The sequence below is a fragment of the Stegodyphus dumicola genome, chromosome 5, assembly GCF_044657685.1.
Source record: "Stegodyphus dumicola isolate Sdum_Otavi_A_Nest chromosome 5, ASM4465768v1".
Taxonomy (NCBI): Eukaryota; Metazoa; Arthropoda; class Arachnida; order Araneae; family Eresidae; genus Stegodyphus; species Stegodyphus dumicola.
The window spans coordinates 85,422,192-85,438,590 of NC_140772.1; the positions used below are offsets into that span (position 1 = coordinate 85,422,192).

Sequence of the window (16,399 nt, forward strand, 5' to 3'; positions counted from 1 at the left end):
TCATTAGTACACAAATGTGGCACGAGCTGGCATGCATTCATGCAGTACATTCATCTAGGCGACGTTTGAAGCTTGCCATAACTCGGCGTAGTGTATTCCCTGGGACACTGCCAACAGCAGTTCTGATGTGATCCTTCAACTCAGGAATGGTGACACAACGTGTTTGGAAAACTTGCTTCAGGTGGCCCCAAAGGAAAAAGTCTCCACATGAAAGATCAGGTTAGTGGGCGGCCAGCAAATGTCACCAAAACGGGAAATTACTCTACCTGGAAATGTCTGTCTTAAGAATCCATGAAAATTCTGGCTGTATGCGAGGTTGCTCCGTCTTGTTGAAACCATAATTTTCCACTGCTTCTGGTGTCCGCACAGTTCTCTCACTTCTTCCCGGTTTGCCATTCCAAACAGAACCTGTTGTTCGAAATGCACTTACCCACCTCACAATGGTCCATCCATCTGTAACATTCCCATGTCGTCCCAAATTGAAATGTTGCCGAAACAGATGCTGGGTAGCAATAACAGAGTAGTTATTCTTGAAATAAATTTCAACAGCAAAGGCAGGATGCTGTGCACTTCACCGATCCATATCACTGTCACACTCGAAATGGTAGCTCATTAGTACACAAATGTGGCACGAGCTGGCATGCATTCATGCAGTACATCATTGTACTACTCAAGTGAAATTACGCTATGAACACTGCCGCACCCTGTATAAGGTTATCATTATTGACATAAACAGAAAAGTGCTGTCAAACTAAGCATAAAATTTTAATACTTTTTAAAACATATAAATGCTTCACAAAAACCTGTGTTTAAATTGTTAACTAGTCCTTTTGCTAATAATTATAAGAAGACCAAGTGATGCATATTGTAGCTTAATTCTGTCTTCAAAGAAAGTAACTGTAAATTACTGCAAAGCTGAGTAAAATCAATTCCCTTTAGGGGAGGGGGAATGTGCCTTTTTTTAATTTATAAAAAATTTATAAAATAGATGACTTGAAAACACATTTTTAAAAGAATATATTTGCATTATAAACATGATTTGAAAAAGCACTGGTGTATTTAATTTTGTTAAAGCCTCTAATATATTTTATTATAAATCCCAGGTAGAATTCTAGCAGTGTTTAAGCCTAATTTTACATTTAGTTCATAGTATGCTTAATTAAAAAGAGAATACAGTAGAATCTCTCTTAAGTGGCATCAAAGGACCATGCCAATTATGGATAAAAGGGTTTTTTTTTTTTTTTCGATAATAGAATATTAAATTTCTTGAACTTACCTGTTGATGTTTTGTGGTGCCATTTGATGAAACTGCCTCTTGAGAAATTTGTTTATTGGGTTTTTCAGTCTCTCACTCACAATTAACTAAGTAATTTCAGAAATTATACAGATTATTTAAAATTAAAAAATATAAGTGATTTTATATTTAAAAAAATATAATTAAACAACATTTTAAAATTACCCTAGACCTAGGAGCCTGTAACCTGAATTTACTGTTTCAATGGAAATAGATTGTTTGCCCACTACATAATCTTTATATCTCATAGGCCTAAATTTTGGATATAAATTTAGACCTTCAGAAGTGCCCTTTTTTTTTTTTTTTTTTTTTTTTTTTTTAGATCGCACGTTACCAGATATTTTACTGTAATTTGTTTTATTTATTTGAAATTTATGAAGTGTAAAAAAAAAAAAATTTTTTTTTTTATTCTTTCAGGTGAAGAAAGTAAATATAAAGATGAAAAAGAAATTCAGGAAGCTGTGAAAAATGTATTACTCAACAGCAGTTTGCATTTAACAGTTACAGAATACCAGTATTTCAGTGGATTTGAACCCTGTGCAGCTCGTGAAAAAATTCCAGTTTTCCCTCAAATTGCACTTTTGCATGGCATTTTGTCCTGCCAGACCTTAGAAGTTTTTTCCATCAAACTAAAATCCTTGCAGCAACTGCCATTTTTAATAGTATTATTTAAACCTATTTATCTTTGTTGTATTAATCCAGGGGGTACTCAGTTTCATGCTTTTAGCGCTTTGCTTAATTGGATGAAGATTTGTGAAAAATGTCTTGTCAACAATGCCTTGGTTTTCCAAGAAAGTAGAAATAAATCTCAAGTATTTTTTTCTTCTAAAACACTATTAGTTGAGCAAATTCTATCATTATTAGAATCCAACTGGGAAAGCCCAATAAAAGGAATAACTGGATTTGTTAAAGATATATATAAAAGTCTCATATCTGTCTCAAAAACTGAAAGTAAGATCTTAAAAACTAAAAAGTTTAACATTATTCAATTTTTACTGGATAAAGTGATGACTCTAAGCTGGAAAGTCAAGGGAAAATACTTGGTATTGTCAGTCATCTTGCAATATATTGATTATTTTCAGGTAAATTTCCAATTACTATTATTATTAATGAGTGTATAAAAATTATTTTTGAACAGTACATTCAGCTAAATTTTAATTACCTAGCTGTTAATATTGAGTTTTTGTATTGCTTCTCTCCCTGTATTTTACACTTTACCAAATTCCTGTAGGATGATATAGATCAACAAACCAATTTTTTTTTCCAATAATAAACAAAAAGTACTAGAAGCAAACCTTTTCCATATATTTAATTATATTTGAAAATATTCTCCATGCGTATGTGCAATAAATATATCATCAAACATTTTCCCCCTTCCAAAAATGAAAACCTTGAATATCCACATATCAGATGAATAGTCATGAAGTTAAAACTCACGCTTTGTTTTTTATATAACAATATATTCTGCATTGAATAACTATGCTAATCATCATTCATAGTTTTTTATCTAGATTTCGAGGTATATTGTTTATTCTGTTATTAAGTTGTGTTCCTGTCAGCTAAATGTCTTGTTGGTTAACTGGGGACAGTTAAGTGTCTTTGCCAGCTAAGTGTCCTCAACTGCTAAATCACGCCTGGAGTTATTCACCCTTGAAATTGTGGTGGAAGCTTAACAATTAGCTAGGTTCAGCAATACCTCAATTAACTGTGGTACCACAGAGGTGATAACCTAGCTTCCACCTGTAGCTGTCTGACCTAAACAGCCGCCCAACCAGTATAGTGGTTAGTCACGATGACTGCTGTACTGATGGGCTTGGGTGTTAAAACTTTTTTTGTTCATGACGTCGTAAATCGTTCATTTTACAACTGATATTTTTTCGTGACCCTAGATAATTAATATAGAATAACATAAAAATAAATATCCCCCCCCCCAAATTTTTTTTTTTTTTTTGTATACAATATACTTATTAAAAGAAGTACTTTTAAGATTTATATCAAGTATGCAAAAATTAATGAAAGAAAATCATGTTTTAATCAGATGGATGTGCTGTTTTTTGATGCATCACAAATTAAAGCTTGGTGTAATATTTCATATTGCTGGACATAATATATCTTCAATACTTTTCAGTATTGAAAGTGCATTGGGATTTAATAACCGTTAAAGCTGAAAAAGTCATTTCGCATAAGTATATGGTGCTGAATAGAAGAACATTTAACACCATTTTAGAAATAGTGGGAAATTGAATTCTAGCTTCAATACAGAATTCAGTCAAATATTTTTATGGAAACTTAAGTTTTAACCCTTTGCGGCATGGTGGGTCAATATATGTCCCACCTAATTAATATTTACTTTCTCAGTTAGCAATTTCCGTTAGAAATTTTCTAATCTTTTAAAAACAATCTATTTTAGTTATTATTTTTCTCAGTAGATGTTACTACTATACCAGGGCTTAAGTTTATAAGCAAAAAATATTCAAAATAGGATCACAAGAGTGATATCCATGTATCTCGCATTTTTCAATATTTTAAAAATTTTGGTATACAATTTATGATATGTATGATTCTTTTTAATATTCAAAGGTATTTTATTTTCAAAAATCTAAATTGGATTCAATATTTTATAACATTAATTTTGCAGTTGAAATAAGTGGGTTAAAATTTGTCCCACCACACACATGAATTTCCACTCAATAGATGGCAGCACTCACAATTATTTTTTCTTTTCTTTTTTGCATCTACCTTTTTCTTGATTGCGCGCGCTTTTACATCCGTTGTATGCTCTGATGTGCTAAAATGTCTAGAAAAAAATTAACAACTCAGGAAGCTTTGGATCTTTTTGCTGAATTGCCATCCGATTGCGACTCAAATGCTTCAGATTTCAGTTCTGATTCAGATGAAATTGAAATCCAGGAGAGAATAACTGAGGTTGAAGTTATTGCTGAAGAAGAAAGGGAAGTAGTTATAATTTGTTTCGCTTTTTAAAGACACAGACCCATCTAAGCACGTGGCACTGTAAATATGGATCGGAAGTATCTACCCAAAAATTTAAAAGACAAATTTATGTCAAGAGAATATATAGACTTTTCATTTAGCGATGATTCAATTTATTGCATAAAATGGAAGGATAAAAGATCCGTTCCTATCCTGTCTTGCTTGGAAAAGGCAACTGAAATGAAAGAAATTAATAGAAAAGAACAAGATGGAAAGACAAAAAAAAGTACTGTGCCCAAACAGCATTATTTCATACAATAAGAATATGGGATATGTCGACTGATTGATCAACTGAAAGGACTATATGAAATAGACCGCAAAAGCAAGAAATGGTGGCACATGATTTTTTTTTTTTTTTTTTACTTTTTAGATGCGAGTATAGTAAACACATTTATTCAAGTTTGTTCGCGAACCTGATCATGATGTAAAAACAATGAAAGATTTTCTTCTCTCAGTTACAGAAGGTCTAATGGCACTTGCAGGCAAGAAAGAGCCGAAAAGAAAATTGAAATCCCCAGTTCAAATAAAAACTAAAAATCCGTTCGTACAACCAGAAAAAATGTAAGTAAAACGCCAAAGAGAACGAGCAGGAGAAGATGTGCATATCGCAACATATCGAAAGAAGAACGACGAACATTTTGGATGTGTGAAACACGTGAAGTGCCTCTATGCTTACAAAAGAATGAAACAACATGTTTTTCAACGTTTCATGAAAAATGACTTTTTTCCAATTTTAATCATATATAAATGTTTTTGAATCAAGTGCCAATTTTAATATTTTATTTAGTATCATATGTACGAGTATCAAATTTTAATCTTAAAATAATATTCAAGAAAATATTTTCTTTTGTTCCTAAAATTTAAAAATATTAAATATATACTATACAATTTGCAAAATTTTACAAGTCATGCATATATGCAATAAGTACAAAATGCATTTTAGTGTGTTTATTATGAATATTTTAGAATGCACGCTTTATTTTCTTTATTCATTCCACATATAATTTTTTTTCCCTGCTATACACCAATATGCTATAAGACATGTGTTAGTTGCATGGTGGGACAAACGGTATCGCACCTTCCACCGTAAAAAATAAAAGCGCAGAATTTTTTTCAAGCCTTAAAGGCACTTAAGTAAGTCCATCTGACTTATTCTCAGGCATTTTTTTAAAGATTAAAATATATTTTAAATATGCGTGTCGCAAAGGGTTAAGTTTGAGTTTCTTAATAGCTCTACAAATTTGTTTTTGGCTTTATATGGCAGGTGATTAATCTCATTAAAAACAATTAATGTAATTTTTTTTTAAAGTCTCATTAATGTAATTTCTTTAAATTCATATATCTGAATTAAATTTTCACAACCTGAACATTTTGCTTTGCAACCCACAATTTAAGAAATACTGGTCTGATCTATGAATTATTTGCATTAAAACAGATACTATTTATATTACTTAGCCTTAAAATAAAAAATTCTGATCAGAAAATAATTGGCCAATGTACACCAAATAGCACGTTACATATCAAACAATGCTAAATTACATGATAATTAATAGCACATATGAGATCTTCAAGAATTGAAAAATGAATTTTACTGATAGAGGAAAAAATGACTAAATATTGAACTTATGGAGTAGTCGAGAAATTTTGTAATTGATAGTGTAAATAATTTTTGGGTATGTGTCAGTTAAATGTCACTGTCGGCTTAGTAACCTGTTGACTAAATGTGTTGACATTTAAGTGTCCCGTAGCTAAATGTCATGTCGGCTAACTGTTCGTGTCGGCTAAATGTCCTGTCGGCTAAGTGTCCTTGTCGGCTAAATGTCCTGTCGGCTAACTGTCCATGTCGGCTAAGTGTCCTTGTCAGCTAAATGTCTTGTTGGCTAAGTGTCCTTGTTGGCTAAATATCCTGTCGGCTAACTGGTGTCAGTTAAGTGTCCCATCAGCTAAGTGTCACGGACCCATGATTTAGGTTAAACAGAAAAATGCTAAACCTGCACAACCAGTATTACACCCAAGCCCATCAGTACAGCAGTCTGCCTAACTGCCTGCTATACTGCCTAAGTGGTTGTTTAGGTCGGACAGCTAGATCAGCACCTCTGTCGTTCCTCAGGTAATTAAGGTATTGCTGAACCTAGCTAATTGTTAAGCTTCCACCCCAATTTCAAGGGCGAACACTTCAGGCAGGATTTAGGTCAAACAGAAAAATGCTAAACCTGCCACCACCATTCAAGTACCAAAATTGTGATCATGGCCAATGTCAGTCAAAATCAACGTATTATGATTGGCCATAGTGTGATTCCCTAGCCAATAAGTGTTTGAAAGTGATATAGGAATCTCAGTTAAATATTTGATGTACATGAAATTGTAAAAGTACTAGGAAATATTTATGATTGTTTTAAATTATTTATAGTTCCTTGAGAAATATCCTGATGCACCATCAGTAATTATTCAGAATTTGCAAACCAATTATGTATCTTCCATCATTGGAGAAGTTTATAAAACAGTTGTAGCAAATATGATGTAAGTACCTAAAATTCATTTTGTTGAACCACTTAAAATTTCTCATCTAATGAGTTTAAATTTGTCTCTTATTTCCAGAAATATGAATGAAAATGATGTTATGACTACTGAATTTTGCAAATGGTGGAGAAAACCCATCATAGACTCTATTTGCAGTAGAGATAAGTTAGTAAATATGTTTCTTATTAACATTTAAATGCTAGAATTGGGTTGTTCACTTTGTTTAGAAAATATTAAATAATCCTTTTTTTTCAGGTTATTATCTCAAAATGTGCGTAATATTATACTTCCATGGACAGTAAAAAATGTTCCCAATGCATATGAGTTATTACTAGAAGAAGTGGATAATAGACATAGTATTGCTCCAAAGTTTACATTACTACGTATAGCAAAAGAAATTGGGGTCTGCCATCTTAAAGAAAAAGTTAGTTGTCTATTCAATTATGCAATTTTTATTCTAAAAACAGTTATTTTATCAAACAAATATGCAAATTTTTTAACATAGTGCTATATGCACAGATGAGTTGATCAGCTGCTATATGCACATATGTATATACATATATATTGGGTTGACAAGAAAGTAATTTCATTTTTTTAGTGTGAAATAAAACTCAATTTTTTCCTATGCAAAAAAATGAACTTGAACTAGTCATATATAGTCAAAAGTCTTTAATCCGGACCTCAAAGCTACAAACTTTCTGCTCATGCATAAATGCATAATACCTTTACGCATGCGCATAATACGTTTACACATGCGCGTTTAATGTATAATGGACAGTATAAACTAAGCTAAAATTATCTAATTATCTATTTCAGTTAATGTTGTAGATTGCGTTGTTCCTTAATCTTCTAATTGGATCCGGCTTATTATTTTTTGCAGACTGTTAGAGCAATTTTATAAAAGTAAGCTTGAACTTTCGATTATGTCAGAAAGAATTTCCGATTCTGGAGCTGCCAAAGGATCTACAAAGTGAAAGCATATTTCGATGTCCATCAATGAAAAAGTGGAATTGCTGCAAAAAATGGATAAAGGCATGAAGAAAGTGACATAGAGGTGATTTGTTTCTCTAACCATTCCGAAATCTGTTTATCAATTTCACGCTGCTCTGCGGGGGGGGGGGGGATGTTGTGGCACGCAATTAACTGGAAGTTGATTTGTCAGCACTATCCTTATCTTCAGGGCAGATGTTTTTATTTTATTCGGCTTATAATTCCTTACTAAATGTAGTATTTCATCTCATTGTACTCCTTATTTGATATGATTTAAATCAAATTCCTCATCATTATAAATATCATGAATACACATCAAATAGTTTTCTGGTTACAATGTTCTAATTTTGACAATGTGTAATGTCTGCTTTACGCATGTGCACGTTGAAAGAAATGTTTAATAAAGTAAACGAATAAATATTAAGCTTTTTTTTGTAAATTTTGATACCCTTTAGATCGTAATTGCTCTTTATTTCATAAATTACGGTTTCATATTTTTAATTGTATAATTTTTGTATGCCATCTTACCAGATTTAAACTGATGATCTATAACCGGAATTGCCGAAGTCCCAACGAGTCCGGATTAAAGATTTAATAATGGAACAGAATTCCTTTGCGGTTTTCCAATTCTGGCCTTTTTTTCTTTGATTATTGCTTCCTCCAGTTTTATAAGTTGTTGACAGTAAACATCTGAGTTGATCGTTTCTCTGCTTGGAAGCAGCTCAAAATACAAAACACATTTGTAATCCCTCTAAATTAACAGTATGATCTTTTTATGTTGCAGTTGAGCTTTCAATATTGCATTGATTCATCATTCTCAGACCTAATCTTTTTCAGTTAATGTCATTGTAGATGATCCATTCTTCATCACTAGTGATAATTCATTTTAAAAAGGGTCAGTTGTATTACATTTGAAATGTGTATTGCAAATATTGATTTGTTGTGTTAAGCAAATTTCTTTCCATTCATGTGCTTCTTAACAACATTGAGCTTCTTAACAAGTCCAAGACATCTTATGTGATTTTCAATTGTCATGTTTGATGCATTAAATCTTTTTGCAATCTTTCACTTAGTTATATGATGATTCAATTCAATTATGTCTTAAATTTTGTCATCATCAACTTCAGTCAGTCAGAATGTTGGCTATCTTCAAGTGAAAAATCTCAAAGAAATTTTTTAAGCCAATTGTGACGCATGTGTTCTGTTAAGCAATCAACACCATAAACCTCACTTATCTCTTTGTAAGCCTCAGTTGCTTTTTTTCTCAGTTGTTTTATGGAAATCAGTTATCATGGTTGATACATTTTAGTCTTTTTCCAATCTCTCAGTTATGTGGTGATTCAATTCAATTATATCTTTAATTTTGTTATCATAAACTTCAGAAAGTTGTTTATCTTCAAGTGAAAAATCTCAAAGAAATTTTTAAGCCAATTCTGACACATGCGGGCTGTTAAGCTATCAACACCATAAATTTACTTATCAGCACCATAAACATATATCTCTTTTTAAGCCTCAATCGCAAGTAGGGTTGCCATCTTTTCCATAATTGAGCCCTGAAAATTCAAATCTCTCGGCTCTTGGAAGGAATTTAAAATAAATATTACTCTCTCGAAATATCAAGTTTCTTGAAATTAGTGATACAATGTGCATGGATGAAATGGTTGACAGCATCGAAAATCACACGACCGCACACAACACCCAAAGAATGTCTATACACATTTTCTTTGCAGCAGTGATCTACGGTGAGCAGTGAATAAGTGCCTTGCTGTGGAGTAGTGGAGCCGCCGTGTCTCATGCACGCCCCCTCCACTCTCTCATTTTCAATCCATTCTTTCATTTAGTCTGCAGTTAGCTAGCTATCTACTAATAAGTGCGTATTTTGAAATTATTTAAATGCTTTCATAATAATGTCTAGTGACAAAAACTATTCTGATTCAGCAAGTGAACAAGTGCCACAAAAAAAGACAAAGTATTCAACGTTGTTTCAATACAAGTGGTTAACTCAATTTAATTGGCTTATGAAGAAAGACAACTTTAATGGAGAATGTAAATTATGTCGTAAAACGGTTAATATTAAGTATGAGGGTGTTAGAGCTATAACTGTACATTCCCAAATCAAGAAACACCAATTGTTAATATTGAATAGGGATTCTTCGCAATTGGTCTCGAACTTTTTTATGAAGAAATCTTCAAAAGAAGAGGACAATATGTCAGCAATTGAAATTAATTCAGTCTATCATGGGATTAAGCACCATCATAGTTTTAATAGCCGGGATTGCACAATCAAATTGTATAGCACTCTATTTCTAGATTCTTCTTTAGTAAAAAAGATTTCTTGCACGTAGAACAAAATGTACAAGTATTTGCAAGAGTGTGCTTGCTTCTGCAGCTCAAGAAATACTTTTAACTGAGATTAAAGAAGCAGAGTTTTTTTCAGTTGCAACAGATGCGTCGAATAAAGGCAATGTTAAAATGTTTCCAGTAGTCGTGCAATATTTTCATAATGAAAGTGGGATAAAACATGGACTGCTTGATTTTTACCGCGATCCCCAAGAAAAAAGTGGTGAGATTAAAAACTAGATTTGTCGAGTTCTCATCAAAAATAATTTAGATATAAAGAATGTAACTTTGTTTGCTGCTGATAATGGTTCTGTCAATTATGGCATAAATAATTCTATGTATCAAAAACTAAGATTGACAATGAAAACATTTTAAAAGCAAACTGTAAATGCCACATATTACAGAACTGCACAAAATTTGTATTAAAAGGCATAAAATTCGACGTTGAAGCCTTAATCTTGAAAGTTTATACTGAATTTTCAGCATATGCTAAACGAACAGAGACTTTGAAAGATTTCCACGCATTTTTAAATATTGAGTATCGCAACATTTTGCACCATGTGTAAACCAGATAGCTATCTTTATTGCCAGTGATAGAGCATTTGCTTTGTAATTGGCCAGCTTTACGGCGTATTTTATTGAAGAAGGGGAAGAAGAATGTAGTACAATTATTTGGCAAGCTTTTAAAGACGAAAACTCGCTGTCTTTGTGCTACTGTTACTTTTTGCACAATGTTATATAAATTTTTGATAATGAAATTAAAATCATCGAAAGTTACTTGCACAGAACTGCACGATGTTATGCTTGAAATCCACCAAAAAATAACAAATTTTTTGGTAGTTTAGTAAGAGAGTTTTTAAACAAATTAAATGAAATGGACAAGGCTACGTTTTATAAAGATGCAGACATTTTCTTTGAGAGATGTTTAGATTACCTGAAAAAATGGTATGATTTTGAAAACTCAGAGTATAGTAAATTGAGCATACTTTCAATGAAAAAAACCGATTATGAGGGATGCTTTGAGAGACTTGGCCATCGATTTAAAGATCACTTTTGATGAAAATAAACTTTATGAAGATTTTTGCATTTTGAGGGAGGTTCAAGGCAGCATTGTTAAATCAAATGTAAGAGTTGATCTGAGGTGGGCAAAATTTTTCTCATCGGTCAAAAATAGAGTTGGAGATATGTTGAAGAAAGTAGTTTCATTTGTTTTGTTTACACCTGTATCAAACGCTGCCTGCGAGCATGCTTTCAGTATAGCATCCGATATATGGACTAAGGAAATAAACCGCTTATATGAAGAACATGTCAAGGTGTAAATCCTAACGTTCTTCAATTTTAAAATGGACTGCAGAGAGTTTTTTAAATTTGTTAGTTCCAGATCAGATATTTTGAAATCTGTATGATCAAATGCAAAATACACTGCTCGACATTGAAAATGCAATACCAAGAAGGAGTGGTCAGAAATTTATGCAAATTTTAGAGTAGACGCACGTCACTGAGTTATGCGAATGATGTGAAATGCGCAGCTCTCCGATGCACATGAAGTAAGATATAAAGGAAGGAAAGTGCCGAATGGACAGTATTCATAACCTTATTTCTGCCAGACGAATTATCGAAGAAAGTTGGTTTTTATCCCGGAGGATACGTGTAATAGGAGAGAATGCCAGGCCGCCGTCAACGAGGACAATTCTGGCAGATATACGATTTTACGAGGGGTATAGTGATCAGACTGAGAAGGGCGGGTTGGTCCTTACGTCAAATCGCAGCTGATACCCACATGGATGCAATCACAGTGCATCGGGTATGGCAAACATGGTTGGAACAAGGAAATGTGGGAAGAAGTAGGGGTGCAGGTGCAGCCAGAGTGACGTCAGCACACGTGGATTGACGCATCCGCCGACAAGCTGTGGCGGTCCCGCAACTCACTTGTACCATGATTCTGCAGCATGTGCAAGATACCCTGGATGTTCCGTCTCGACCATAACCATTTCCCGTCGATTGTTTGAACGTGGCCTGCATTCATGGCATCCCTTAAGAACTGCCATTAACCCCACAGCATAGACGCCAACATTTAGAATGGTGCCGGACTGGAGCGATGTGGATGACAGAATGGCAAAACGTTGTGTTCTCAGATGAGTCACGCTTCTGTTTATCCAGTGACAGTCCCTGCATACATGTGTGGCTTCAACGTAAAGACAGATCTAATCCGGCAGTAACTGTGGAACGCCCCACAGCGCGACAACCTGGCATAATGGTTTGGGGCGCTATTGCCTACGATTCCAGGTCACCTGTAGTTCGTATTAAGGGCACTATGATCGCCCAACGATACTTGGATAATGTACTGTGGCCGGTGGCAATCCCCTACCTTCAGGGGCTGCCTAATGCAATTTTTCAGCAGGATAACGCTCGATCACAGTCCTCGCATCTACCAACATACTCTGGAAGGTATACAGATGCTTCCCTGGCCACCGTACTCTCCTCACCTGTCACCAATTAAACATGTGTGGGATGTGATTGGACGCCGTTTGCAGACTCTGCCGTTGCCTCGTTCAGAAGACGAACTGTGGCAAATGGTTTAAAGGGAATGGAAAGCAATTCCTTAGGACACCATCCACACTCTTATTGACTGTATGCCTAGACGTGTTTCTTTGTGCATCGCTGTCCGCAGTGGTGCTACATCCTACTGTGCCGATGCCATTCTCGCTCTGTATTCGGACTATCAGTTTGAAATACAGATCACTTATTGCTGCTTGCTGTCTCTTTTTTCCAAATTTCATCACTTTCTGACCACTCCTTCTTGGTGTTGCATTTTCAATGTTGAGCAGTGTATAAGTTCAAAATAGTTTATAAGTTATGAAAATTGATGTTTTCCCCCCTCTCCCAGATTTTGACAGCCAAGAAGTGGCAACTCTACTCGCAAGTGAGAAGAAAGCTTGTATGGAAATAAAAAAGTAAAATATGTCAAAAAATTTTTATTTTTGCATCCCATGCTGAAATTGACTACAAAATAACAGATGGAAAAAAAAAATGCATAGAATTTGTTTTTATAGCAACCTAAAACTGTTAGCTGCCAAATCTTGAAGGGAAGGAAAAAAATTATAAGATTGGCAGAGGAATAACAAAGTAAATACAATTCTGTTTGTACCAACCAAAATTAATCTCTTGCCAACTCAATAGATATATGTGTGTGTGTATATATATATATACCCTGTATATGTATATATATATATATATATACCCTGTATATATATATATATATATATATATACCCTGTATATATATATATATATATATATATATACCCTGTATATATATCAGTACAGCAGTGACAAGCATTAGAAAAGATAGAATACGCCTACATGATGGGAAATCACGTAGCAATGCATGGTTGGAAACGCCTTTTTTGTGCAGTAGGGACGACACAAAATGCAGAAACAGGAAGGACGCAAACAGTGAGACAAAACATGTTTTATTATGTTTAGTACAGCAGAAAAAAAAAACCATGCAAATAAGAACAAAAACAAACAACAGTCATCATTAAGGAAAGTTTTTGAAATTATAACTCTGGACCGTGATGCAGACCTCACTTCTCTGATGCATGGAAGACTACATCACGAATGGAAGGTCGCATTGAAGATGCATGACGCATTGTCCAGGTCATAATTTCGAAAACATTTGATGGTGATCATGGTCTCTTTATGTTGTTTTTTCTTTATTTTTTTGTACTCCGAATAATAAAGATGTTTTCTCAGCTCGTTTGTGTCCTTTCTTTGTTGACTTTTGCGTCGTCACTACCGCACCAGGAAAGTGTTTCCGACCATGCATTTCTATGTGATTTCCCATCATCTAGGTGTACTCTACCTCTCCTGAAAGTTTGTCACTGCTGTACTAATACACCCTGTATATATATATAAATTTATGTTTATTTAAAAATTTGGATTTTTTTAGGAATTAAACTTTATCTGCAAATACCTTCACCATCAGGATATTCAGCTGCGAATGGAAATTTTGTCAATATTATGCTCATCTCCTAAAAAATCAGGTATTTATTTCTAATTTATGTTTTTCCCCATTTAAATAAAATTCTTGTATAAAATTTCTATATATCATTAATCTTTTATATATCACTGTTTTATTTTGTTCAGTTGCTTTTTTCCCCCCTTGAATAAGTAGGATCATTATCATTTGACTCAGGAAAAATTAGCTATTATTTTTTTCTGTGTATGTATATTTTTTATTTTATAAATGCTGAATTTTATTTGGAATATAATATCTCAGCTGTCTGAAATTCTGTGTTTAAAAAACTTTTAAATATTTCTGAAATTAAAAAATGACATCTTTAAAATGCTGTTTTTATTATACTGTCTATATAAACACATTCCCTACTTGTAACACAATGGCATGGAAAAGGCTACACCTCTTTGTTTATTCTCCAATTCAATAAGTTTTGAGTATATAGAGCGAAGATTAGAATCTAGTTGTAAATGTATATGATTTTAAAATAACTGCTTGTTGAAAAAAATAATCTTGTTACATGATTTGTTCAGACAGCAGTTCTGCAAGGTCTTTACATCAAAAGAAAAGAAAAGTGTTTAATGAAAAGCTCCTGATGTCTGGTGACTTTGCAGATTTGTTGGCTGAGCTGTCAGACAATTACCGGGTGATTTTACTTATAATAATGACAAGGAATTTTTTTCTCTCAAAGATTGATATTTTGGAGGATATTTTGGATTCAGAAGATGAAAATGGCAAACATGTCATGCAAGGAGCAACATGTCAACATCGTGATTCACTATAGTAGAAAACATAATTTACCAAAATGACTCAACAAGCTTGAAATAATTTCCTTTCAGAAAATTTTAGTGTTTGTGCAGTCTGTTTCAGGTGATAATCCCATTGACTTTTGCCACTTTTTATCACAATATATTGTATGAAATAGTTGCTGAAATCAATGACTATGTTCATAAAATATTTTATTGGTGTTAAAAAAAAAGGGGGGGGGAAGAAGAAGAAAAGGAAAAAAAAGATATGTTCTTCAATTAATGCTTGGAATGACATCACAAAAGATGAACTGGTGGTATTTGGGAGATTATTTTACATATGGGAACCTACAATTGAACTGCATACAAAATTACTGAAAAACAGGTACACTGTTTGTCATGCATGTATTCTCAGATAATATGATTAATCGGTTTTTGTTATTATTGAGGGCATTGCACTTCATCAGAATCCCAGAGCAGAATGCAGAATCCCCAAAGGATATATAATGGCAGAAACATGGTGAATTTGGTCAATGAATGGTTATTTTGAAATATAATATCCAGGACGAGAGATTGGTTTAGAAGAATCAAGAAACAATGCTACTGTGGCATGGCAACGTATTAGTGCAACGAATCAAGAATCCATGATACTATGGCATGGCAACTTATTAGTGCAAAGAAATGCCATAATATGGTATCAAGTTATATATGATAACAACATATAGTGATATTTAGTTCTCAAATTTATACTTATACTGGTATTTTAGATGATTCTGGTAAAAATCTTCATGTACAAAAAATTATGCTGAATTTACTTAATGAAATGTAACATATAGGACATAGCATATTTGAGGGCAGTTATTTAGTATAATAGCTATGAACTGGTGAAATGTCTTGCTGATTAAAAAATACATTGTACTGGGACAATCAGAAAGAACAGGGAAACATTTTCGAAAGAGGTTAATTGGAAAAAAAGAAAAAAAGAAAAAAAAAACTGAAGAAAGGACAAATTGTGACAGAGTATGGTGTAAAGATTGCTAAGTAGAAGGATTAAAAAGATGTCATATTTCTAATGAATACAAAAAATGATATTGGTGAGACAACAAACAAAAAAAGGTGAAATGAATCAAAACCGCTTCCTGTAATTCAATGTAATGAATTTATTGCAAGCAAGATCAAATGCTTGCCTATTACCCATGTGAAAGGTGGCCCACCAAAATATTTTTGCATTAGGTGGCACTTACCCTATCAGGTGGCCTACCAGAATATTTATGCATATTTTACAAATAATGATGATGAATACTTATTTTATCTGTAACAAATGCTACAAAGGGAATATGTCACTTTATTACCTTCATTAATCAGTGACCAGATGTTTATTAAAACAGCCATCTGACCTTCATGCCCCTATGTGTGATCTATCGGAAATGGAATATGTGCACAAATTGTGAGCAGGAAAAAAAAAAAAGGGGGAGGGAAGATATTATGAAAGTAGTGCAAC

At 33.3% G+C, this 16,399-nt stretch overlaps 1 protein-coding gene across 4 annotated transcripts in view; it reads left to right on the forward strand.

Moving 5' to 3' along the window:
* LOC118191664 (tRNA (32-2'-O)-methyltransferase regulator THADA-like) overlaps positions 1–16,399 on the forward strand; it is a 155,563-nt gene that overhangs the window by 15,919 nt on the left and 123,245 nt on the right. For all 4 annotated transcript variants that reach the window (XR_015041156.1, XM_085816842.1, XM_085816843.1 and 1 more), the window contains 5 exons: positions 1,712–2,376; positions 6,696–6,805; positions 6,884–6,970; positions 7,061–7,229; positions 14,087–14,180. Coding sequence is in view for 3 of the 4 variants with exons in the window: in XM_085816842.1 (XP_085672968.1) it covers positions 1,712–2,376; positions 6,696–6,805; positions 6,884–6,970; positions 7,061–7,229; positions 14,087–14,180 (1,125 nt within the window). In the remaining variant the exon portion in view is untranslated. The remainder of the gene's footprint in view (positions 1–1,711; positions 2,377–6,695; positions 6,806–6,883; positions 6,971–7,060; positions 7,230–14,086; positions 14,181–16,399) is intronic.